Source organism: Parambassis ranga, chromosome 17, assembly GCF_900634625.1.
Source record: "Parambassis ranga chromosome 17, fParRan2.1, whole genome shotgun sequence".
Classification (NCBI taxonomy): Eukaryota; Metazoa; Chordata; class Actinopteri; family Ambassidae; genus Parambassis; species Parambassis ranga.
This window is the reverse complement of record NC_041037.1, coordinates 4,108,195-4,133,212: the sequence shown is the minus strand read 5'-3', so window position 1 is coordinate 4,133,212 and position 25,018 is coordinate 4,108,195. Positions and strand designations below refer to the sequence as shown.

Below are 25,018 nucleotides of genomic sequence, written 5' to 3'. Positions count from 1 at the left end.
TGTAAGCCTGAAAGTCACTGGAGATAAAAGAAGCAGACAAAAGCAGATCAAAAATGAATTACCAGCAAGCTTTGTGTGTCCAAACAAAAGACTGAGCCTCTCTGCATCAACAGGAGTCTTTTCTCCCAGGGCTGACATCCTCTCCTGGTTATTAATAGCATCACACAGACAAAGTAAACAAAACTGGAATTAAAGAAAGAAAATTTTCTTTTTCATAATGCAGGTTGTGGAGGTCATCGCCCATGCTTCACACTGCCTCCCAGCTGAATTAAGAAACGCCTCAGCAGGCCTGCACAGCTGCATTGTTCATTCCTATCGTTAAAATAAATTGCTGTGCTCTGTGGTCTGTGCTGAAGAAAAATGTTCGAAAAAAATCCCCGTTCTCACCCCATGGCTCTGCTCAGGATTTGTCACTGCCATGTCCCAGGGGCTCCTCAGCTGCTTCACAGAAACAGGAAGACATGTGTGTGTTGTTCCTCTACAAGGAACTGGCCCCTGGGCAAACGCAGCTTCCAGTCTCGCGGCCCATTGCTTCATGAAGTAATCAATTAATAACAAACTCTCATTTGCATCAGGCTACATCCTGCCGAGAGAAGAAAACCATATGTGTATGAAGAGAGAGAGAGAGAGAAGGACAGAGGCGATGTAGTCTGCTGCTCATGTTGTTAGAGCTCGGATCGATTTTTAAGTGAAGAAATCATCCCATGAAACAGCTCTGTGTGCAGCAGCTGGATGGTACTTGTGCAACCCCAGACAATATATATGTGAGGCTGTGCTCGAGTACCAATATCTCTGAGCCAAAACAGAGGAGAGAAAAAGAGATTAAGAGAGAGATAGATGGTTGATATAATGCCCGCCCATTCTCAGGGAGGAAGGCGATGATCTGATGAAATGCTCTCACCAGGCTGTGTCTCAAGTAACTTGATAGAGGATGTTAGTGTGTGTGTGTGTGTGTGTGTGGGGGAGGGCGTGGGTCTCTGCAAGTGAAGCACAAGATGACCTGGCTGAAAGAACAGGACAGAACGCCCTGATCCTGCTCCTAAGCACAGTAAAACTAATTTAACTTAAATTATAACAAAGTGCTTCACAGACAGATAAAGTCTAAAACTAGAAAATCAGTGCAGAGCTCCAAAGAACAGCCGCAAAGAAGGAACAAAAAGCACGTTACTGACTTTCTCAAAATACATCTGACATTAGTTAAAACAATTACAATTTGGTCAATTTGAATGTTTTATTTTAGAAATCATTGATACATTGAGGACTACTTTTCAGTTGGGTTTGTGTCCCATCCACTAATATGGAGGAGGAGGAGGTGGTTTTTGACCTATAGCTGCAGCCACCCACCAGGGAGCATTCAAGATGTGTTGCCCTCACTTTTGAGGAGCTGTCATCCAGATTTATATACAGTCTATGCATACACTGCAGAAGTTTTTAAAACACTGTTTCTATGTTTAACTCAGCATTTTAAAAAGAGGTGTAACAAAAGCATTGATTATGATATAATGTACTGCCAGCTCTGCTGTAAGAGATAACTGTTGCAAGTCTTCCTTTATTAGAGGTATTAAATAAACAAAGAAGTGTGCAAAATAGGAGGTGATGAAGAGTTACATGGTTAAACACTGGCCCAATTCAGTGACTGTTATAAACATTAAAAAGCCACTCAGTCTGCTTTATTTCAGAGTAATGTAGCTGCTTTTAACACAATGTATACGTTTGTTTTGGTTTGTCCAAACCACTCAGATATTTATTGTGATTAACTGGATTATTTTCTTCTGCCTTAACAGGATATTTTTCAAAATATCGAACAAATTGGACAAATATATTCTATCAGTAGGTGATTGTAACTTGTCCTTTCTTCACATGCAGCTGTCTCTTCCTAAGTCTTTCTTGCTGCTTCGGCAGCACAGTGTCTAAAACATTTTGCCATCATCATCCACCTATGGAAAGAAAGCACTCTGCATCAGAGTTAAAGAATTAGCATTAACATTATCCACTTGCACTCGCAGTCAGTATTGATCAGTGGCTGTGTGCGACACAGACGGAGAGAGAGAATGTACTGTGAAAGAATTTATTAACAATATGAAAAAGTTGACCAGTTTGTAATGACTACCCCCTGCAGTGAAAGAAACAGAAGCACTGCTGTATGTGCAAACGGATGTAGCATTGGTCCCTGAAGCACTTAAATGACATAATGGTGCTGGGGGGAGGTAAACCTCACCCAGATGTGCTGTTCAGGCCGTCCACCATAAATGTAACCCTGGGCTGTATCATGTTCTTTAATCACGGAGGATGTGAACATCCACAACATCCACAGAGCAGGGGGTGCTATAGGAGTCACATGACATACTTTTAAGACTTTGCATTGCTTAATGTTTATGCAGGAATATTGATACCTCTTCTATGTCTAAAAGTATGTATTCTGAGCATATTTCCTAAAAAGTGAGACTGGTCCTTTAACCCGTGATTTATGAGCTGCCAGTAGCGTTTACATCAATGCTGAGCTGTGCATAATGAGAGCAGGTGTTTCTTTGAGCATACAGTAAAACAGTCACATGCAGTCATCCTGCTGTTATAATGCGAATCTGCGTATTTGTCTAATATTACATCATTTAGTATTTACAGTCAGAATAATTTCCTCTGGCGTTACATTCCAGTAAGTGTTTTTGACAGGTGTCATATCAAATTTGTGCAGCTTGCAGAGGCTTTATAAGGAGTACTTCTACTGAATCGGTCGTCAGTGCGGATTTTCTTGCACACGTGGACAGCTCCCACTGCTATGAATGTCAAGTGCAAGTTATTGAACAGAGTCAGAAGTAGAGGCGTCTCTGGCTGATCCCGGGCAGTGCTCCACCGCTCCTTAGCCTCCAGTGCTCGGCAGGTAAAGCACAACAAGCTCCAGCTCAGTCAGACTTAGAGGATTATTTACTTAGACTGCGCTCAGAGCATCTGACTTCATTTCTCAAACACCCTTCATTTCCCAGGGCCGGTCCCAGGCAGCATTACTGCATGCCAGTCCCAATCACTCCTGCCTCGCTTGTCTCGAGTTGAAGTGGGAGAGCAAGAAAAAAGATTTAACTGAGCTTTAAATGTGCATTTTCTCTTTCTATCTTTCATCCTGCTTGGCCCCAAACACAATTCATTGTTTCATTTTTCAAGAAAGCCATCTCAGTTGAGACCTAAAGAGACTCTGTAAAACACCACGCACTGTTAAGCTGGACCTCGTGACACATTTTGTTTGCCATCTTTGAGTAAAGGACTGTGTTTTCCTGCTTTAACAAAACAAGTAAATTGCATTCTCTCTGTCCTCCGGCTCTGTATGTTATTTGCTCGCCTGCCAAAGCAGCTTCACACCGTGCCTTATCTCTCTTTTAAATTGGCTGCACTATAACAGCATCCTCTCTGCAAAGTTGTCCCATTATAATTGTCATAGGTAAACACATTGCCTGTTGTAGAGCCTGAATTCTATCAGTCGTTTTTTGTCCGCATCTTTACTTCCAGACATCAGCCCTGAAATGTTAGTTATCGGGACAGCAGATCCCACCTCCTTTATTTATTCCTTTTTTGCTGCAGGACATCCAGCTCTCAACTGGAGATGCAGCGTGTGTGTGTGTGTGCCCTTATTTGTGTGTCTGCTGTTAAGAGTGGCAAATGGCTAATGAATAATGCAGGGTAATAGTGATGTGTTGACAGCTCTGACGGCTGAGAGCTGCCGAGCTGTGTATCAGTGATAATGTGCCATTTCCCTTCTGTGCTCCTCCACTCCTTTATTACAACAAATTGCATTTTTTGTAATTTTACCTCTCTACAACCCCCGTGTGTGTGTGTGTGTGTGACCCACCCAAACTAACATATTTTTGTGGGGAGCTTTTTAGTTGCTGATTGGTTTCCAAATTGATTTCAGTTTGTTTGTCCTCTGAGTTTGGCTTCGTGCACTCATTTGTGCATTTGAGTGTGTGGAGTGTGCACATTCATTTAATCAGCCAATTAAGTAATAACTCTAAACCAAATGTTGTTTTTCTTACTTTTTTTAGCTGGTTAACGACTACGACAGAGAAAACTGAGGGTGTGATCTCTTTAATGAGCGTGTTAGCATCATAAATCACAGTTAACATTTTATTATTGGCAGGACTGACTGTTTTATTATTATAAACAGTCTTTTTAAGGGTTCTCTAGAGCTCTTCAAATGTGTATTTGTAATCCAAAAACATGGCTATATTTTGGAGTAGCGACATGTTTGTGAGCAAATAGTACTATCATTAAAAAAATACAGACAGTTTAGTCCAATTAAAAAATTACTTCAAGAGTTGGTGCCAGATGAAAAGTGTGCATCATAGCCTCTGGATGATCACTCATGTAAACCTCAGAGAGGTGCTAGTAGAAGAGTTTACCAGTTAGTAGGATTCAGCTTATGGGTATTCAAACATAAAAGTTGAAAACCGCATTTTCTCCAGTGGCCACTTGAGGCTGGCTCAAGCAAGTCCTGTAAAAATGTCAACTGTTACTGCTTCATACAAACATGGTTTGGTTCTCTGGACAGCTTCCTCATTCATAACAACTGCATAGAGGGCTAACTAATGGCGGGGGCGCTTTGAGGAGCAGGTGAGCTGCCGTCACATGTTGCTAACTGTATTCCAGGCATCCACTCATGTCCACCTTTTAGCCTATAATTTGATTAGCCAGATGTTAGACAGACTCGGGTGTGATGGTTGGAACATCCACTCTGAGCTTTCAGCAAAGCTGTGGGGGATGGAGGGTTTGCTTTTTAATGTTTTTGTCTGGATGACATGATTTACCTTCGTTGCAAATGTGCAGTGTTGTTATTGTTGTATGGACTGTCGTGAGCTTCTTGAACTGGCCTTCAGAGGCTAGTTGGTGTCACTCATGCATGACACAAATCACAAAAACTTCATCTTCTTGAGAACTGAGGACACAGCTGTCATGGGTTTCTTGTATAAACTGTGAAGACTAAACATGACAGGAATTCTTACTGAACAACGAAGACATGCTCACATGGAGCAGAGGGCAGCATGTGTTTGAGAGCGACAAGCAGGTTGAATCCCCTGAAATACTCTTTGTTTCTCAGCAGCTTCATGTTTTATCCTTGAACCTCCACCTGAAGCCCCCAGCTGTCAGTTATCACTAAAACTCTGAATCCTACAGTATGTAAATGTTGAAATTTGAGCCCCTTGCATTTAATGATGCATGTGTTTGCATAATATTTTCAAGCAGCTAGAATATATTTAAGAAGGCCACTGCAAAGAGAGCTCCTGTGTGTGTTTGCTTTGTATTAACCCAATGAATAAAATGTCAAGACTGTTTCTTTTTATAATAAGGCCAATCTAAGCTAAAGCTAAAGGGTGTGTTTTGATTTGAATCATCCCATATTATGGAGTCTGTGTGATTCATGGACCAACATACAGGGTCTCACGTCTTCAACAGATTCTTCTCTCTCTGTTTTTTTTTCCCTCTTTCTTAGACAGCTGAGCTTCCTCATCCACCCCCACCTTCTCTCTGTAACATCAATGTCAAGAGACAAACATTCACACCGTGGAACAGTTTGCAGAATTATCTTCAAGTTTTAAACAGGAAACAGCTGTGCAGGTTCAGTGAATGATAGAGCATCTGGAAAAGGTTTTAGTGTACAGCAGCTCATGCCCTGCAGGGTCTAATAGTTTCCTGGCTGGACCATGCATCTGTATTTTCATTTAACACTGATATATATAAACATTCTATAATGTTGGTTGGCTGTGTAAAAAGTGGTGACACTTTCACAGGCAAAGATGAGGGAGGACAGCATGTGTAGAAATATTGACATTTAAACCAGGTGAGAACACCTTTGTTATTGCTGTGGAACCTCAGGTTAACACGGGCTGTGTCAGTATCACTGACGGCCGCTGTCCGTGGTGCTGAAACCGGAACAGTCTGCATCTGATAACTGAGAGCAGTCACAGGATTCCTATAAACCTTTATTATGGTTTTATTTAGGTTTTCAGTTTGTTTTTAGTTTGTAGTTTCTGTCATTTGATCTTTTATGAAACTCAAATGGGTATTAACAATCCCATAAACTATAAGAATCTATATAATCACATCACATTGAATGTAATTATGAAGTGCCATCATTGTAATCAATGTTTTAACTGCATTTAGCTGTTTTTATAGCATTTTGATATAATGATCAATAAATAGCTTTACTTGTTTTTCCAGTAAAAATACCAGTTTAATGTTTATATGTTTTTTAATTAAAATGTATTACGGGGGTTTTGTGCTGTTGGTTTAATTAAAGACATTATCTGAACAAGTCTTTCTAAAAAACATTTTCCACAAAACAAATAATCTGAAGATTAATTAGTGATTAAATAAATAATTTATTATTTTTATTCATCAAGAAATCCTTTCCTTGGATCCTTTCTAACCGTTCGTGTGACACCTGTAGACCTCGGCATCACACTGCAGGGATTTATTCCACGTCGTTATCAGCTTCACGCTGTGTGCTGTATTTAATTTGCACCCAGACTGAGGTTCCTGGTGGTATTTTACAATGCAAAGAGCTGGGGCCCCTGAGGGAGAGCAGGCCCCAGTCCCCCTCCACCCCCTCACCCCACACCCCCCTGCCTCGCATGAGCTGCAGGTGCTCACTTTATGAACCACTTCAGATGTTACTAATCCCTTTTTTTTGACAAAAAGATGCATCTTAATGCTGTGTTGTGTGTTTGAAAATGATCAAAGCTCATATTCTCTCACTTTGATAGGTCAGAGCTCAAACACTACAAGGCTGATGTTGATGAAAGGAGGCTGGCTGCTGCTGCTGCTGCGTCCTGGTGTTGATGAGCCTTTTTAAAAACACTGAATGTTACAATGAGTGTCTCTGAAATTAGACAGATTACTTGTGTGAAATTTGACATATAGTCCGAGGGCTACATTTGAGCTGAGGCTCGGATCCAGAGCAGTGTACACTAAGAACATCTGTTAGAATAATTTAAATTCTCAGATCACCTCATTGCAAGAGCGAAGGGTACGGTCAGAGAAACATTCTCACATCTCTGTGGATGTTGTTGTTGTTGTTTGTTTGTGTTTAATGCAAATGAAGTTTGCAGATTTTTATGCTGATGAACTTTACACTAAAACTTTGTGTTTTTATCTCGTGTGTGTTTGTGCAGGATTCAGTCCGGCTCCTACCTCAGCACAGGCTGGTTCACACTCATCCTCGCCATGGACATGTGCAAAGAGATCCATATCTATGGCATGATAAATGACACCTACTGCAAGTAAGACACCAACTATCACACCTCCTCCCTGCATCCACCCTTAGATGAAAAATGCACATGTTCCTGCAAAACTTTCAAAACTAGATTCTCATTCACTGCAGCAGCGCCGGCCAATCATCCCCTTCCATAACTGCAGACTACCCTGTTACATTTCCAATGCCTCGGTTTGGATTTAATGGCTGAATTTCTATGCTGAAATCCATATTGGGCTCTCTGTGCCGTGAATACCATTACGTATCCCTGCCTTGAATACCCAGCAGGCTGCAGACTCCCTGTCGCTGCGGGTGGCTGGGCTGCAGCACCCAATTCCCTCCTCCTTCTGCTTCTAGTTTTATTTGTATGTTGGCCCGTCGTCTTCTTGTTGCCTCCTGCGTGAGTCATTACTCTCTGGCCATAGGAGAGATGACAAACAAGATGCTGTTGCTGCAGGCATGGCTGCTCATTCTCAAGTTTCCCTCTGTCTTGATGAACTCGCCTCGCCTCACAGCTCTACCTGAGCTCCCCTGAATTAAACACTTTTACCTAATGCACAGGGAAAATCCTGCCTTTTATCCTCTCCATGTTCCCCATGCACAGCAGGAGCTGAAACGAAAACAGCCCCAGACACATGGCAGAGAGGAGTGATAATTCAACCAGCACGCAGGATTTTATGATTCAGTGAGGCAGTTAAGGGGCGCTTTTCTCTCCCTGCTTGTCTCACATTTATTCCCCTCCATCCTGTGTGGGACAGGAGGATATTGAGTTTCTGAATTAACAATTTAGTGTTGCACAAAGTACTTTTGGCAGCTGGAGGCTCCAACAACAAGAGGACGTTTTGTGTGCTAGTAGTCAGCATTGACCTCAGTGTTTGTTTGGTAATGGAGCCTCAACAGGTGTTGCAGAGAGGGTGAAATTGAATTTGTTACCACTGTTGCGCAGACAGAGGAGAGGCTGTGATTGGCTGGTGTATTACTGTACGCTGGCAGAGTGACACAGTTGTTTTCTTGTTGCGTCTCTTCTGTCTGTGTTCATTCTCCCAGTGCCACCCTCTCATAAAGTTGTCACTCACCATTAGAAAGCAGCAACACAGTTAACCTAATCTGCTGCCCATGCTTCTTCCTCTTCTTATTGATTTCTTTTTAATGCAAACTCTGAACACAGTGACTCATCATGAGACTCCGGTCTGACTGTACATTACTCTGTGTGCTGCACATTTTCAGACTCAGCTCCAAATGAATACTGTGGTGAGGTTTTATAGATAAAGCAATGTGATTTTCGTTCTGGCTGCGGAACACTGGACCACCTCTGTACCCCCCGTAGGGTACTAGAGGGTTAATGGGAGTTCGCCCAACCAGTGCACATGTGTTTTGTGGATTTGAAGAAGGCGTTCGACTGCGTCTCTTGTGGCATCCTGTGGGCGGTGCTCTGGGAGTACTGGGTCCAAGACCCTCTGCTAAGGGCTGCTGCTCCATGTATGACCGGAGCAGGAGTGTGGTTTGCATTGCCGACAGTAGGTCAGACCTTTTCCCGATACATATTGGACTCAGGCAGAGCTGCCCTTTGTCACCAGTTCTGTTCATAATATTAATGGACAGAATTTGTAGGCACAGCAAGGGCTGGAGGGGGTCCAGTTTGGGGACTGCTTTTTTGCAGATGATGATGTCGTGTTGGCTTCATTGAACCAGGACCTCCAGTGTGCACTGGGACGGTTTGCAGCCGAGTGTGAAGCGGCTGGGATAAGAATCAGCACCTCCGAATACGAGGCCATGGTTCTCGACCAGAAAAAGATTGCTTGTTCACTCCAGGTTAGAGGAGAGCTCCTGCCCCAAGTGGAGGAGTTGTGTGTATTTCACGGTCTCGTTCACGAGAGGGAAAAATGGAACGAGACATTGGTCTCAGCTTCTGCAGTAATGCAGTCGATGTACTGGTCCAATGTGGTGAAGAAACCTGTTTCAGGCTTTAAACTAACCTTTGTTCCTATTTGGACATTTTACACACACCTGCATTTCCAGTTCATCCCTTCCTATTTCATGAGACAACATTTATTTAGTTTCATATTAAAATAGAAGAAGGCTGTTTTAATAGTTTTTTTTTTTTTTTACCTCTTTAGGACGGAGGGTTACAGAAAGGTTCCCTACCACTACTATGAAGCTGGGAGCCGTGATGAGTGTGCAGAGTACCTCCTTCATGAGAGTGCCCCCTACGGCGGACATCGCTTCATCACAGAGAAGTCTGTTTTCGCCAAGTGGGCCAAGACTCACGCCATCAAATTCTTCAACCCTTCAGGACAGCTGTCATGACCCTGGCTGAATCAGCTTGGGAATATCATCACCATCATCCCCATCATCAAAATCCAGAGGCAAAGTGAACCTCTGCACTGACACTAAAGAACACAATTTCACTCCATATCTATTAATAAAGGTTCTTTTATTAATTCCTGTTGGAGACATGTTTCCATGAAGGCATGACGTATCTTCTGCTTATGTATGTGCACAGCTCGCTGCTCTGTACTGACTAATTGATCCATTCGCTGCTCTGTGAGTCAAGCAAAGGATTTATTGGACCTAAAAACGGAGAAGAAACACACGTCCGTCAACTCACAGTGACCTCAGTGGCTAAGATGTCCGCAAGCTCTTTACATCACAGAGACCGCATTCCCATGTTTTTTTAGGACTGCAGCTAAAGAGGAGCTCAGGCCCTGCAGAAGAGAGTCACGTCGGCTTGAACGTCTGACAGGCTCGTCTCCTCTGTTTCCTCTGCGCGTCTGTCTTCTGTCAGGCTGTAATTAATCTATAACAAGTATCATTCAGGCCTTCATCTCTGACTGAGAGAGTAGCAAAAGCAGATGCTCTGTCAGTTTCAGTTTATTCCGCTCTGTTCAAGAAAGGTCATTTGAACAATTAAACACAAGCAGATTCCAGTCACACTCACAGGTATGGATGTAATTTAGCTTTGTGTGTGGACTCACACAACTTAAAGATGTCACCTTTTTTCTGTTATAATGCTGTGAAATTGAATTTCTCAGTGTATGGATGGTTTGCTAATTTATTCTGCAGAGATAACGCTAACAGTGTGCCATTGTGAGCATCAAAGCACATAGAGCAATGTGCAATTAGAAACTCCATCTTTACGGAAGGAGTTAAGTCATTTGTGACCCTGCAGAGGGAGAGATATATGTGTGCAGTGAAACCATTTGAAGTTAATTGTATTCTATTATCATTTTGTGCCTGCGATGTACACTGCAGTTCATTGTATAGACACAGAGGCACACGCTTTCTGTGCCGCTCATATCCTCATCCAGCTTTGTGCCTCTTTGTGTAAAGTATCGCTGCGTGAACACACACTACCATTTGTCTCTGGGTGCAGCATGTGTGTCTCCTGGTTCGGCCCATTACATTTGAATGCATCTGTTCCAGCGTGGTGAAGAATAATCAGTGAAGTGCTGAGGTGTGTATGCTGGCTGGTAGCTGTGGAGGGCTGAGACGCTTCTGGCTGTGACCATAACTCCACCCCGCCCCACCCCATCCCACCACCCCTTCCTCCTCCTCCCGAGGCTGTGATCACTGTCCTGGTTGTTGCTGCGGCCCACTCTAATTTAGATGATTTGATGCAAAACTGTAACACACTGCTGCCGGGCTTCATGGTCTTACTCTAGCTGCTTGGTCCTATTTACATGGAGGAGCTTAGATGTGTCTGAAACCAGCTTGTGTACAACATTTATTCACACGCTGAGAAATGTTTGGTCAGCAGAATTGTCAGAATTGAAAGTCCTTCTTGATGTTATTCAGTGGACGTCTACCAATGAGTGAAATAAGGAGTGTTGTGGTTCTAGCAGAAATATCCACAGCTCAGCAGATGGAACATAAAAACTCATTATTGACCTTCCAAATGGACATTAGACCTGATTTCTTCTTCACAATGGCAGGCTGAGGTACTGAGTGCAAAACATGTGGAACATTGTGTGTATTCTGGCAGTTTTAAAAAAATAAAAAAATAAAGAATCCACTTACTTCCTCATAAAACACTTGCAAAGACCTCTGTTTTTTAGAGGTCACATAATTCTCAGAGAAGCTTTTAAGAACCCTTTTTTAACTGCAGTAGCTTGTTGCTACCTTGTGCTCGATGAATTTCAAGCTCTTGTTCTACTATCTATAAAACATGTGCACAACAGTTCAGTTTGTGTTGTAGACAGTCTTTTGTTTAGTTGTTACACTTACTGATTAGCAGCCTGAACTGTTTGAACAGTGTCACTGAATGAATCTGTTCAAACAGATCATTGCTCAATGAAAACACATTGACAGTCAGCGACTGCCACAGCTCTTCACAGCACCTTGACTGGTGATTGGTCTGAATCACTGTTGTCTGGACACATAGGATCATCGTGCAATCATGTGATGTCACAAAATCTCACAAGAATCTTGTTTCTTAGACAGAATATTCGACATCATGATAATGATATCTGCCTCCTTCTGTCTACACGCAGCTAAAATTTCAAGGATCAAAGTTGCAGCATTGTGGTAGCTGAACTTGATCAGATGGCCAGAACAGCACAAGTGTGCTTCTGGGTGACATCATCTGGCCTCAGGACTGACAGAAATCAGTGTCGGGAACGGTGGGAGCTAAAACTTTGCTGCCCAAGAACTGGGGCTTATGTCCCCTCTGACAACGTTGCTTTCTTTTCCTTTCCTGTCTGCTGCCGCCATTTTTGGCAACAATGTTGACAAGTCCCACCCCCAACAACACATATGTGACTTACAGTTATAAAGATACAAGCAGACATAGCAACATATCCCTATGTTACCCCTATTTTACCCCTATATATCCCTTCTGTGTCCAACAAACGATATTACAACAACATTGTAGTAAACTGGTTGTAGTATGAATGGAACTACCATCATGCTTTCTGTTCTGTGCTTGCTATGCAGACACAGCAGTGGCAAAAGCAATGTATCTCTGCACTCCATAATTGTCTGTCCTGTTGTCACCTTGTTACTCATTGTAAGTCAACCCGTCTGACAAGAGCATCACCAAAATGTAGAAACATCCTGTTTTAAATTCCACCCGGTGCAGCTCAGCAGATAGGAGACACAGGTGGGGTCAGCGGTCCGATTTCCTCTGGGACCACAATGTGCACGGGGGTGTGTGTGTGTTATCCCAACCCCGCTGTGGATCATCCGCCGCCCTGTATAGACCATGTAAAGTATTAAGAGATGAGATCTGGAGGTAGAAACTATACACTTCCCTCTGTTCCTGTGGGGAAACAGCCATGAAGCGTGAATTCACACATTATGCCGGACACGTTACATGATTAATGTACATCTTTTATACGTTCCTCCTTCAGCCTGTGATTGTACAGTTGTCTGGCAGCTCTCCATCAGTCAGTCTTCTCTCTCTGCAGTGCTGTATCCACCACACACTAGAGAGCGTAGAGAGAGTTTTGTTGTGTTTTCAGACGATTCATATTTTGTATAAATTGTTTACTCACCAAGTTTGCCGTATCCTCCTCTGTTTGTCTTCCATCCTCCGTCTGTGGCATCATGTTTTTAATTTAATAATGGTTGCCTTTACTGTCAAGTTTGCAGTGGTTTCTGTAGTGTGCAGTACTTTTTGCTGCTTCAGGCTGTGTACATGCTTACGTTATGGGCAACAAACACGCTATTGTTCTCAGCTAGAACACACTGAAAGAATGCCCAAGGATGCACTATACAGTGTATTTATGAAGAACGTGCCCTCCTATAGGCTCCCATGAATCATCTGTGGCTCACAGGAAGTGGACTGTAGTCACATCATGGACAAATGTGTGGGCAGAGATAGAGGCAAATAAATAAATACTTCTTTTTGTGAAGATTTTCCTAAAATTACATTTAAAATTCTAAAAAAAAGGATAGCCAAGCACAAGGTCCAAGAATTCACTAACATATATTGTAATTTAATACAACATTTTAAGGCGTACTGCTTATAATGGTTACATATCTCAGCTCTGACCCGTTGTGCCGCCACAATGTATGCACACAGTTTTGTCCTTATCATACCATTCAATAGGCATTAGCGTTGCGGGCTTATTTAACCTGTTTGTAGCCGTGATGTGTTATTGTTATTGTTATTGTGAGGAGAAAGCCAACCCAGGTTACAGCTGCAGCCTCAGCTGTGAATAGTGCATGCTGGGACTTGTCACCCTGGTAACCCAGAAAGTGGAGAAGTTTTGTAAAGGGGTGCACTCTAAAAACAAAGAACTCAACAGGAAGTAGAGATTAAGCATGGCAGTGTTGATCAGTGTACATGTACCCAGCAGGTAGAGCAGGGCTTCAGAAACATTTTCCATCATTAAACATCGTTCGAAGCTGTTAAAGAAAAACTCCTTGAAAGACATCAGTAATCTTTTTTTGCCTCTCACTCTGCTCACACTTCCTAAATCCTCTCACCTCTCTTTCTCAAGCATTTTCTAATTTCTAAATTTACCTCTTATATTTTCATAGCTTGAGTTAATTGAATAGCCGAGCGTTATGGTCGTTTTTTTGTTGTATGAATTCAAGTGGAGGGGGAAAAAAAACTAGTGAACAAACTGAAGGTCACTTGCTTTGAAAAAATATTTTTTAAAAACAGAGTCCTGATAAAAAAAACATCTGGGTCTCGAGGTTTGCAGAACAAAGATGTGAATTTTATTACATCTCACTGTAATTGCTGTCTTGTTTGGGGTTGGAAGTTCACATTTCCTAAATGAATGAGTATTTGACACTGTTTCAGTTATTTCTGTAGCATTTTATTCATTCCCTGTGGCCATCTTCTCAAAGTGCTTTCTTACATCAATTCCCCCCCCCCCCCCCCCCCCCCCCCTGTGATCCACCTTCATCTTTAAGTTTCCGGTCAAGTGTCCTTGTGAAATGTGTAACTTTGGTTGTGTTTAAATTGCATAGAATGTAACACACAATGGAAAAAAAAAACTTTTTTTGCTAACACGACTAACACACTCTTTGTTGGTGGGAAAATTCTGCATGGATTACTGCAGGTTATTGAAATGTACATTTTGATAAAAATAAGTAGTGGTTATATGTATTATTCTGTCACTTGCTGTCTACATAGTAGCTAAAATTAGACATATTGTGAATGTTCTTATTTTTACCGATGTGAATTCTGTCTTCTGTGTCTTTTTGGGGATTAAAGAAATCCGTTAAACTCCTTTATATGATTAAATTCCTTTCAAAACAAAAAGAGCGAGTAAGCAGCATGAGAACACAAGAAGAAGCCTGATGAAATGTGTTCATGTTAAATGAATGGGAGGCCGCTGCCGAGCTGTCATCTCAAACTTGGTGTCTCATGAGATTTTAAAAACATCAGTGGAGGAGCAGAGATGTGCTGAGTCCAGACAGTTCTTTAGAGTTTCAGTTTTTATGTTGCCTCTGCATAAATGAACGTGGCTCTGAAATAATAATGTGCACATTTATGGTTTTTAGGCCACAGTAATGAATAAAGTATCAGGATAGAAAATTAAAGGGGCAGGATTTCACTGTTATAAGTGATTCACAGGGGACAGAGGAGTAGATGAACTTAAGACGGCCTGATAGGAAAAACACACAAATGCCTTTCACAAAAACCATGAAAACGACCTTCATCATCTCACATGATATTCTGCGATGTGGTGTTCACTTCAGAGGTGAACATCATAACAGTGTGGCTCAAGCTGCAACCTCCAGGGCTAAGAAATGAGGCCAGCATGAAGTGTTACAGCAGAAATAACCCCGTTTACACGTCTCCTCTGACACCGTGCAGGGGTGAAGTGTGAAGCCGAGCTTTAAATCTGCTCTTAATGTTCATCTTTATTTACAGTCTATAGCCTGGTCAGCTGCAGCTATATGCAAAGGGAGGATTAGCCTGCAGGAACGGCTCTCCTTGGTTTCATAATCACATTACAAATTTGTTGTGCTATTTTCTGTCCCTACATTCCACATTTACATGCTTAAATATGACCATGCAGGAATGATACTTCCTCTATTTGCGTTTCTAATAATACTACTACTACTACTAATAATAATAAAAATAATAATAATACTTATTATAATAATAATAATAAAGGTTACTTTTGACTGGACATTTCTACTTTCAGCACATGTGACTCAATAGGCTTTATTTAAATAGTACATTTACAGATGTATTAATCTCAAAGTGTCACGTAGGGCCCAGGAGGATGCCAAGCCTCGCCTTTTGTGGTATTTATCAAAATGATGCACAGCACAGGATCATGTCGGATAACATTGTCACGCCCCCTCTGGCTTTGGTTTAATTAAATGACACTTTGAGTTGTTGTCTGCCTGAGCTGACCAACATCAGCAGCATCTGCATCCCTGCAGGACCAACTCAGTGCAGACAAGCAGCTCTGTGCAGACATTTTGGCCGCTTTACATCTGTAGATTCTAGGAGGACTGCTCATCCTGCAGCAGGACACCAGACCCAAACAGGAATGAAACATGTTTACATTTACATCTCCATTTTAGCTTCACTTTTGTCAAAAACTAATTTAATATGTTGTGTGTTGATGTTCATTTGATGTTTATTTACCTGTTTCTAAGACCTGCTTAGACCACATGATTTTTATTATGTCCTGAAACAATGACATTTAAAGAGTTTTTGTTGGTTTGCTTGTTTGCTTTTGCTTTAACCATAAATATAGCCTCAAGCCTAGTAAGATGGATGGATCACACACCCCGACCTCACCAGGTAACATGAGGTTGATATTTCAGTCCTTGGAAACAGAAGAAAATCATCCCGATGGCAGCTGAAAAATGACAACAATTTATAATGTTATAAATTGTTATTAACCTAAAAACCCTTACCCTACATTAACCTGAGGTTTTTATGTCAAATGCAGCTGTGATTAAAACCTAAAGTTAAAGTCAGGTAAAAACAAAACTTAATAACAGATAAAAACAAAACAGCTCACAGTGTCAGGGAGACTCAAACCTGAGTGGAAATCTCATGTACAGTCAGACTTTGGGGGGTCTAACAGTCCCATGTTCAGATGACATTAGGCAATATGATCATATGCTCCGTTAATGTAAGCTTAACGTGTTCTATGGTGTGCAATACATCCATGTGTTCAGTGAGAATGTGAGGATGTGTTGGAATCATACGATAACAAGAAAATCAGGTGGTCAGTATCATCAAGGAGAAGAACCACTTGACAACAACAGGGTAAGGACAGTGATCTCTAATAATAAAGGCAGTCCTCCTCTCAGCTCCTTTAACCAGTACAGCACTTATGTACATTGTCATAAGATAATAAACCAAAGAGGCTGATCGGATCAAAGCAGCAGAGTCCTCAGCGTTCTTAATGGGAGCCTCACATTGACTTGATGTATTAACTAATAACTAAATAGCTAAGAGTGCAGCTCCAAACTCTATTCAATCCTCTGAAGTGAGGCTGAGCATTGGGACTAATGGACAAGATGTAATTTGCACAAGCTTACAACATTAGGGAAACTAATGAGCTGTAGGTTAAATGGAGGAAACTATCTCACTCTAAAGCTACCTTGAAGAGAAACAATCCAGCGTTTTCTTTGAGCCACCTTGGCTGAACAGGAAATCAATTCAATCCCAGCCTGACCTCCAAACTTCTGTTTTATTTCCTGACTTCTTTTTTGTTTTGCTGGCAGCTGGTTCACATTAGTGTTTTCTGTTCTGTGTACAGCTTTACTGCACAAGGTCAATGAGACAGCAGGAATATTTTCAATTTAGTCTTTGCAAATGTGTTCTTGCTGAGTATTTGACTTCTGCAGCATATTTTGCAGGGGGATGTGATCTCCAGGGCCAGATGCTGCAGCATGATCATAACCACTTTCCAGGGACACTTATGGTAAAAAAATTCTTAACATGTTTTTCACTTTTGTACTGCACTGAACACACACACACAATTCTAATGAGTTAGCTGATAAAACTAAGCTGAACTGAGACACAGTTACAGTCTTTATAGTTACATTTTGTGTTTCTTGTGTAGAATGTTCTCATTCAGATTGTGTTTAAGCCCAGAGGCAATGATATCTGAACAAATCTCCATTTTCACCACATGAATGTTGTGTTCAAGTCTGAAAGTTGTGTTTATAAATGAGTGAACCTAATTATGTCTGTTGTTGACATCTCATCAAATCAAGTCTCCTGACCTCCTCAGCTTTTACTGACCACTTTGTTCACAGACGCCAATTAGTCAGGTAGGTATGAGTGTGTGTGTGTGTGTGTAAGAGAGAGAGAGAGAGAGAGAGAGAGAGAGAGAGAGAGACATCAAGTCAAAATACATCATAACATCACCTCCCCCTGAGGAGCACTGATCTCCAGCTGTGCACATCTCACACAACTCCTGTTTGTTTTTGTTTGTTTGTTTGTTTATGCCTTCAAATGTTCGAATCCCTGTCGCCACTTATTTGCATGTTTCATGAAGACTGTGAACAAAATGAGCGTCATGCTTTTTGGACTCTGTCTAGTCGGCTTGGCAGAGCACTGGTGTGTTTCCAGCCAGATCCTGTTAATTGGTGTATGTGAACATGTCCAGAAACAGTGTCCAGTTTGTAGCAGATATAAATGACGTGTGTGTGTGTGTGTTGTCATTTTTTCTGTGTCTGCTGACTTTTTAAATCCAATTTAACATTGTAAAACTGTGCTTTTTAATTAATTCCATGCAGCCTTCTTAAAGACTCTTCAACAATACCTCCCTGCAGCCGCTGTGGTGCCTCATTAATGACTTGCGTGGTGCAGACATCACTTTGATCACCACGTTTTTTACGCCCACCTCCCTAAAGAAATATGAGTGCTACACTAATTACCTCATGTTCATATTGATTATACCCACCTCCTCCAGTAGCTGCTCTTCCTCCCCGTCTTCACTTCTTCCTCTGAGCATATCGGCCTGTCAGAAATCGGCAGAGTTTGACGGATAAAGTGTACAGGCTGGCACTAAATGTCAATGATTTTCAGATTATCAGAGGCAACAGAAAACATTCAACTGTGACTAATTGAAGCCGTAGCGCTGACAAAATTAATCTCTGTATTGTCATGCATGGGTTTATTCTTTCAGAGTCAGAGAGTTTAATAGCAGGAATAAGTGTTTCACATCAACCGGAGCAAACAGTGTGTAATATATGACCACAAACAATATAATGTTTCAGCTAATATCCCTGTTTACAACCATCTCTCCTCATCCTATCATCAAACGTGATGCAATCAAAGTTTATAACGCTTTATGTTTCCTGTGGGCCTGCAGGTAATTGAATTATTCTAAAAGGTCTTATCTCTGCAAAGCTCTCCCTTCACCCATCTCAATCAATCACCTTCCTCTGATGTCTATAAATATTCCTCCAAAATACATCAGCCTCAGGCTGTCTTAATCCACTTTCTGTACATTTTCAGCTTTATGCCGATGACATTCCGGTGTGTGTGTGTGTGTGTGTGTGTGTATGTGACAGCAGACAGACATGATTGACTGCTCTGTCAGCTGCACTGCTGGGAGGCGTCAGCTGCTTTCAAGGTGCATGAGGATCAAGGGGAAGCTCTCGGTGACTGCGAACGCTTCCTGGAACTAAACACTTCTCCTCATAACACCCTGTTTCAAGTCAGATACTCCTTACACGCCGCCTCCCCCCGGGAGACTCACAGTGCACACACAGTCTTCTGCTGCTGGCTACAGAGCAGCCGCAGCAGGTGGTAACCTTTTACTAAAGTGCAGTGTGTAACACAAGTTCAGGTACATTTGATTTTAAGATTTCAGAAGGAAACTTTTTGTCTGTTTAAATTTTCTTTTCTTCTTTATTAAACTACATTATCCTCCATTTAAAGAATATAAGAATAGGTCCACCTCACTTTAACAATTAACATTCTGCATAAGAGACCATTGTATGGCAGCACATCTCTGTCATCAGATTCTGAAATTTAAAAGAAATTCGAGCACTGAACATAAATTTTGAACACTGAAATTATTTATGTAAATTTTGTTGCCACTAGCTACTGTAGCTACTGTAGGTAGCTGGGATAGGCTCCAGTCCCATGTGACCCTGCACTGCAGGAAGAAGCAGGTTCAGATAATGGATGGATGGATGGATGGAGCCAGCCCCTACTGGCTGCAGGGTAAACTGCATTCTTTAACATTTTTGCATGCTCTTTTTTTCAAAAAGACAACTGCTCACTGCTCCCACAGTACCAAATTTGCTCCACCTTATCGCCCCTTCAGTGCTGCCATGATTCTGCACCTACTGAAAAGAGTCTTCAAATGAAATTTTACAAGCCATGACTGCCAGCTGTTACACTGCAGCCAGTCATGGTCTGTGTGAGCAGAGAAGAGCGGCCACGACATGAAAGATTTCACTGACTGTGCTCGCCAACTTGGTGAAATTTTGGAATCCATTGCACTCTAGTAGCAGCTTTTAAGCCCTGAAGCATAGTAAAACTACAGCACACACACACACACGCACACACACACCGTTGTTCTACTCCTAACCAAACATGATGTGAGCAGAGTTATCATTCCTGCCTCAGAAACCCATCGTGTATGTTGAGCAGTTTTCTTGTCTGTCCAATCCTCCGGGGCAGCACTGATCTCGCAGGGGATTCTCACACAACAGAGGAGCTTTCAAAAGCCTCCTGAAAATTACATCTATCCCAACCAATCACACATGAATACCACTAACAGGAAAAAAAGACGAGCAGAGTGATGAAAGGAAGGTTCTGTCTCACTGCTTCTGCAACTATGTGAACGTTTGTGACTGGTGCATCCACTCTGTGATCCCACACAAAATATGATGAAATTTGTGTTCAAGATGACTGACAGGAAGTGTTTTTATTTGTAAATATGAAAAGCGGTGAATCAATCACCAATTATCTCCATAGTTTTTAGATACAGTACTGATGGGGGGTGATTGGTAAGTTATTGGGCTGAAGTAGAAGGTGTTAATGTTAGAGGGCCTACACTTACTTTCATTTCATGATTTCATCATCATCTCCGTCAAAGCCTGTTCTTCATCCTGTGAAAGAGGGAGTGGTCTGAGAGGACAAATCAGAAGTTCAAATCGTACATTCTGGATAGCAGCCAGCAACACTGAGGACTTGCAGGTTGGAGTGTTGGGTGGGAGAGCCCTCATCTTCTCAGCTTCCCACGCTAAATCTCAGAGATCAGTGCAGAAGGCCCGAGTAGGCGTAGAAAGATCAAGAGGTCTGCGGGTCATCTCCTTGCCTGCAGATATTAATGATTTGATTGAAACTGTGGGTGTTTCTACCAGTAGTCTTTTTGCTTGTGGTTGGAAGTTATGAATCTCATCTCCTTGCTACAACATCTCAGGATCCACCTTAAAAATGGAAGCTTGACTCTTGCTGTTGCAAAGAAATTGATCAGTGATCAGCCTTTGATGTAGTTATTCACTGACGAAAGATCAATGTCCATTTTCTTTGCGACACCTGACAGAAATACCTCAAAAGTGTAGGACTCACCTCCCTCTGATCTTCGACCTGGACCTCATGAAGCACTGTTTTTTGTCTATTTTTTTTTCTTCTTCTTCTTTTCCTTTCAAAATCCCAAAGATTCAAAATCTTGAACAAAGCATTTTAGTGTTAGAAAGCAGCGCTGCCTTGGTTTCTGCACTCTCCCACAGCATTATAAATGATTTCAGACTTCATGTTTTTCAGTCCTTCACTTCTGACCTCTACTTTCTCCCTCGTCACCCAGGAGGCCTTCCCCAGCAGCTGGCCCACATGCCTCCCCACGCAATAGCGAGCTTGTCGGGCCAGACAAGTGTGCCTCCCTGCGGGCCTGGATGATGAGACAGTGCATTTACATTAGCCCAGTGAAGCAGGAGCAGTGGCACGCTGCCAACGCCGAAGCACAGAGCTTATAGAGCATCTGGTGGTTTTGTGCTGTAACGTCAGGATCTGCCTTCAGACAGACTCACTGACGACACACAGGCACGCAGGCAGGCACACTGGCACACACTCAGATCATAAAGTCAGATAAACAATCATACTCAGGAAGTTAATTAGCCATTACTCTTTCATCCAAACTGATTGTCAGCCAAAGAGGGAGACAGACTCCTGGCCTGTATCTCAGCCAGTTATTAGCAGGGAGAGGAACTGGGGAGGAGAGAGGACAGCTTCATTTATAGGAGTCCAGTCTCTTGGCTTGGATGGCATGGAGAACAGGTTGTTCCCTTCAAAGGAAAATCAGAATGGAGAGAAAGTCCCAGAGTGTTGAAATGACTGGACACAAATCTGCCTCCCAACCACTGATAATCAAGGGAGAATTTTCTTTGAAATTCAGCATGACTGTCAAATAAAGATTCAAATGGAAGGGGCTGAAAAATGGAACATGAGAGCTGCACTTTGAAAGAGGCAGTTTTGAAGCACCAAATGTGTTTTTTCCATTAGCTGGAATAGAGGATGAACATGTTAATGGCAGTGAGTGTAGCAACATTTTCAGAAGAGTTGCATTACAGCTCGATGTAGTGTAGCGGAGAGGGGGAAAGCTGCAGTTCTTTAGCTGAACAGGTTAAAAATCATTGAGCAATACAGCTGAAATAAGCAATAAAAGTAGCAGCAATGGGCATTTATTACGCCTCACAATGCTGCACAAGCAGCAAAATACAGGAGAAAAATCAGGGAAGAAAAACGAAGGGAAGAAGATGGTGGAGGAGAGGGTTAGAGCCACATCCTGAGATTCAACATTCAGTTATAAAAATGCAATTAAAAAACATTTCACAGATTACAGAATTTAATGAAATCTGATGGGGACAGGCTTTTTTGCATACTTAGTTTATGCTGGTTGGTTAAATATACTTACCAAAACAACATCATCCATATTGTATTTGTTAGCTAGTCCTCTTGTACATATAGCTACTATGCCACAATGCTAGTGGTTATGGGGGATGCTTACACATACACATGTAAAACAGTATCGTCTGCATACATGTGGCATCTGGAAATAGGGATATTGTTATGATTTCTTACTGCTGTTGAACATTTAGAGGCCTGAAAAACCGTCTCATCCATAATTAACTTTTTCCTTTTTTCTATTTGATGCTACTTTCATGTTAGAAACCTATTGTTCTGTAGTTTGTAACCTGACTGAGGTTTGTGACCTGACTGAGAACCAGATTTCCCTACAGGGCTTTTAGAGATCAAGCAGATGAAAAATATACGGTATATACCCTCTGTGTGTACCTTGAGGTTGAATGGTTGCAAAAGTGAAGGGGCGGCACTGATGCATCACCGCTGAGCCGCTAGTGAAGTCAGGCTCTAAGAGCTCGTCTCGCCTCCAGCAGAGACACACAACAAAGCAGGGGCTTCACAAAGCGTCAGGTCTCCCTCTTTACCCATGGCCCAGTCACCCCTAAAACTAGATTCCCTCCTCCATCATGCCTGAGGGAGCGATTTAATTAAAGGCCAACACAGAGCAAAGGACACCTATCACCCTATTCTTGATGTGTCCACAGTCAACAGATATGGAAAACAAATAAATCCCCCAGTGGACAGTGTCCTGGCCCTGCTACACTAACTGTAAATACACAGCAAGTGAACAGATTGTGGTATAATGACTGTAATTTCCTGGGTAAAAGGGGGCAGGATTTAATATTGTTTGGGCTCCCAGTTATTTTCATGAGAATGGGTCTGATGATTGACGTTATTTAATTGAATCCAGTCCTGGAAATCCTATCTGTTTTCTAATTTACCTGCAGTCCAACATGAATGGGCTTCACATTTTTGTCCCATCTGGTAATACAATCCATTTATTCCTCCTCTAATGGCCTGTCAGCTGTTGTTATCATGTTAACAATGTGTTTATCACACAAAGAGCCAACCCCACATTCCCCCAGAGACGAAAGCGGTCAAACCATAACAGTATCTTTCACTTTCCACTCCCACCACCACTACAAGTTAAAGGACCAGTGACAAGTTTTTGCAGATCCTTCAATTCAATTAAAGTATTTGCTGGTCCAGCTTCTCAAAGGCGAGGATTTCAGCTTTTCTCTCTCTTCAGTTTGTTTTGGACTGCTGGTTTGCTTAAAATGTTAAATTTTTTTATGACATCTCAGATTGATTTTTACATTCTAAAAAGAATGTGACATTTGGCAGAATAGAAAAGGTTCTGTTAGCTAGGTAGCTTGGAAATTGTCATCTAAATATGAATCTTGGATTAATTCTGGCCAACTGGAGGCAGGCCACAATGGGCTTTTGAAGTCAGAATCTAGAAACATGTTGTGAAGCAGCTGGACTCTTAAAGTGCATGAGATAATGTGATAGCTACTGTATCTGCATCTTTCACTACATTTGACATGTGGTTGAAATGAAATTTTGATTATTTCTTCTTCAACTTTATAAATAAATACACACTTCAGGTGGATTCAGGCAAGTTTCTTTTCATCAACAGAACATAAACATAAGAAATAAATGGAACGGCTGCAGGAAAATATTTTCCAGGTGGGATGCAGCTGCTCTGATTTACACACATCCTCTAGAAGCTGAATCAGTGTCATAACCTTCATGAAAGTATCATTTACTGCAGGACTGATTTAGCTAGGTGTTCCTACTAAACTGGAGTTATTTATAGTAAATGTGCCAAAACATTCAAAGTGACTTATGTAGTCCCTGAGTGTTCAGTCCTCTGAACACAGCTACTTTACTTTTTTTATAACTACGTTATGTTAAAAAAGAAAAGAAAAAAAAAATAATTCCCACTCAACATTTAGCGAAATGATAATTGAACTACTTTGAAAAATGCGTCTCCTATCTCTTCTTTATGCGTTGTTGCTCATTCACCCCGAACGGGACAGCCAGAGCCTGCATTAAAACAGGCCTGCTCATCATTTGTCACTGGGCCCAGGGGTAATGAACGGGGTGAATTGGATGTACTCTCTAATTATGGAAAGGACAAAAAGCCATTCAGATTCCCTTGTCAAGGTCCCCCTCTTGCAGCACCATGGGAAGCGGCTTTCAGTTATAAATCAGAGTCAGGATACAGATCTGCAGAGCATTACAGGCTACATAAAAGCATATAAAGGCCCGTGTGGACCTCAGACAAATCAGCCATGTAAATTTATACTCTCTGCACACACAGGACAGCTGGGTGGTCCTTAAAGGTCTGCCTACATAGATGTGGACTGACAAGATTGCACAGTCTGCACTGACATGTATGTTCCTCTTTCCTCATTGTCAATCAAGTCAACGCATCCTCACAAAAACATGATTATCAACATTTAGTTGATAGTCATGAAATTACCTGACATCATCACTTCATAGGGCCCATACAGCAGCCCAGGAGTCCATGATTTGACTGAAATGTCATCCTCATGTGAGGTCTTCTTGGTGAGGACAGCCTCCCGATATCAACTATGTAATGCTAAAATGCTACTTTGACAGTGTGGAGTCCATTTCCACAGCAGATAGGTGGAAATGTTGCAGATGTGGGCTGCAATAGACTTCACACAGCCCCTCAGAGACCACCATGAAAAAATTGCAGGTGTAAAATTCTCCACCAATTTTACTGGACCCCAAGTAACCTCAGATTAAAGGACACAGTTGGAAGTGTAATAGAGATGAAGGTACACTGTTACATGTGGTCCTGCCCACAGATTAATTGCTATTGGGTAAATGTATGTTTTAGGAGATGTCAAAGTACTGGAGGGTTTTCCTCAAGTGCTGAAGGACTGGTGATAAATACTTTGAGTGGGGTATGTATCACGATACTGTATGTATACAGATGTTAAAACAGGTATGCACTATGTTTGTATAATTTTTTTTTATTTATGTATTTT

General features: G+C 41.8%; 1 protein-coding gene across 1 annotated transcript in view; it reads left to right on the top strand.

The window, feature by feature from the left end:
- The window catches only part of st6galnac3 (ST6 (alpha-N-acetyl-neuraminyl-2,3-beta-galactosyl-1,3)-N-acetylgalactosaminide alpha-2,6-sialyltransferase 3), a 60,442-nt gene extending 46,341 nt beyond the window's left edge, over nucleotides 1-14,101 (top strand). Inside the window, exons 4-5 of the mRNA XM_028428266.1 lie at nucleotides 7,158-7,265; nucleotides 9,355-14,101. Of these exons, the coding sequence (XP_028284067.1) occupies nucleotides 7,158-7,265; nucleotides 9,355-9,544 (298 nt within the window). The 3' untranslated portion in view covers nucleotides 9,545-14,101. The remainder of the gene's footprint in view (nucleotides 1-7,157; nucleotides 7,266-9,354) is intronic.
- Nucleotides 14,102-25,018: the final 10,917 nt, after the last annotated feature.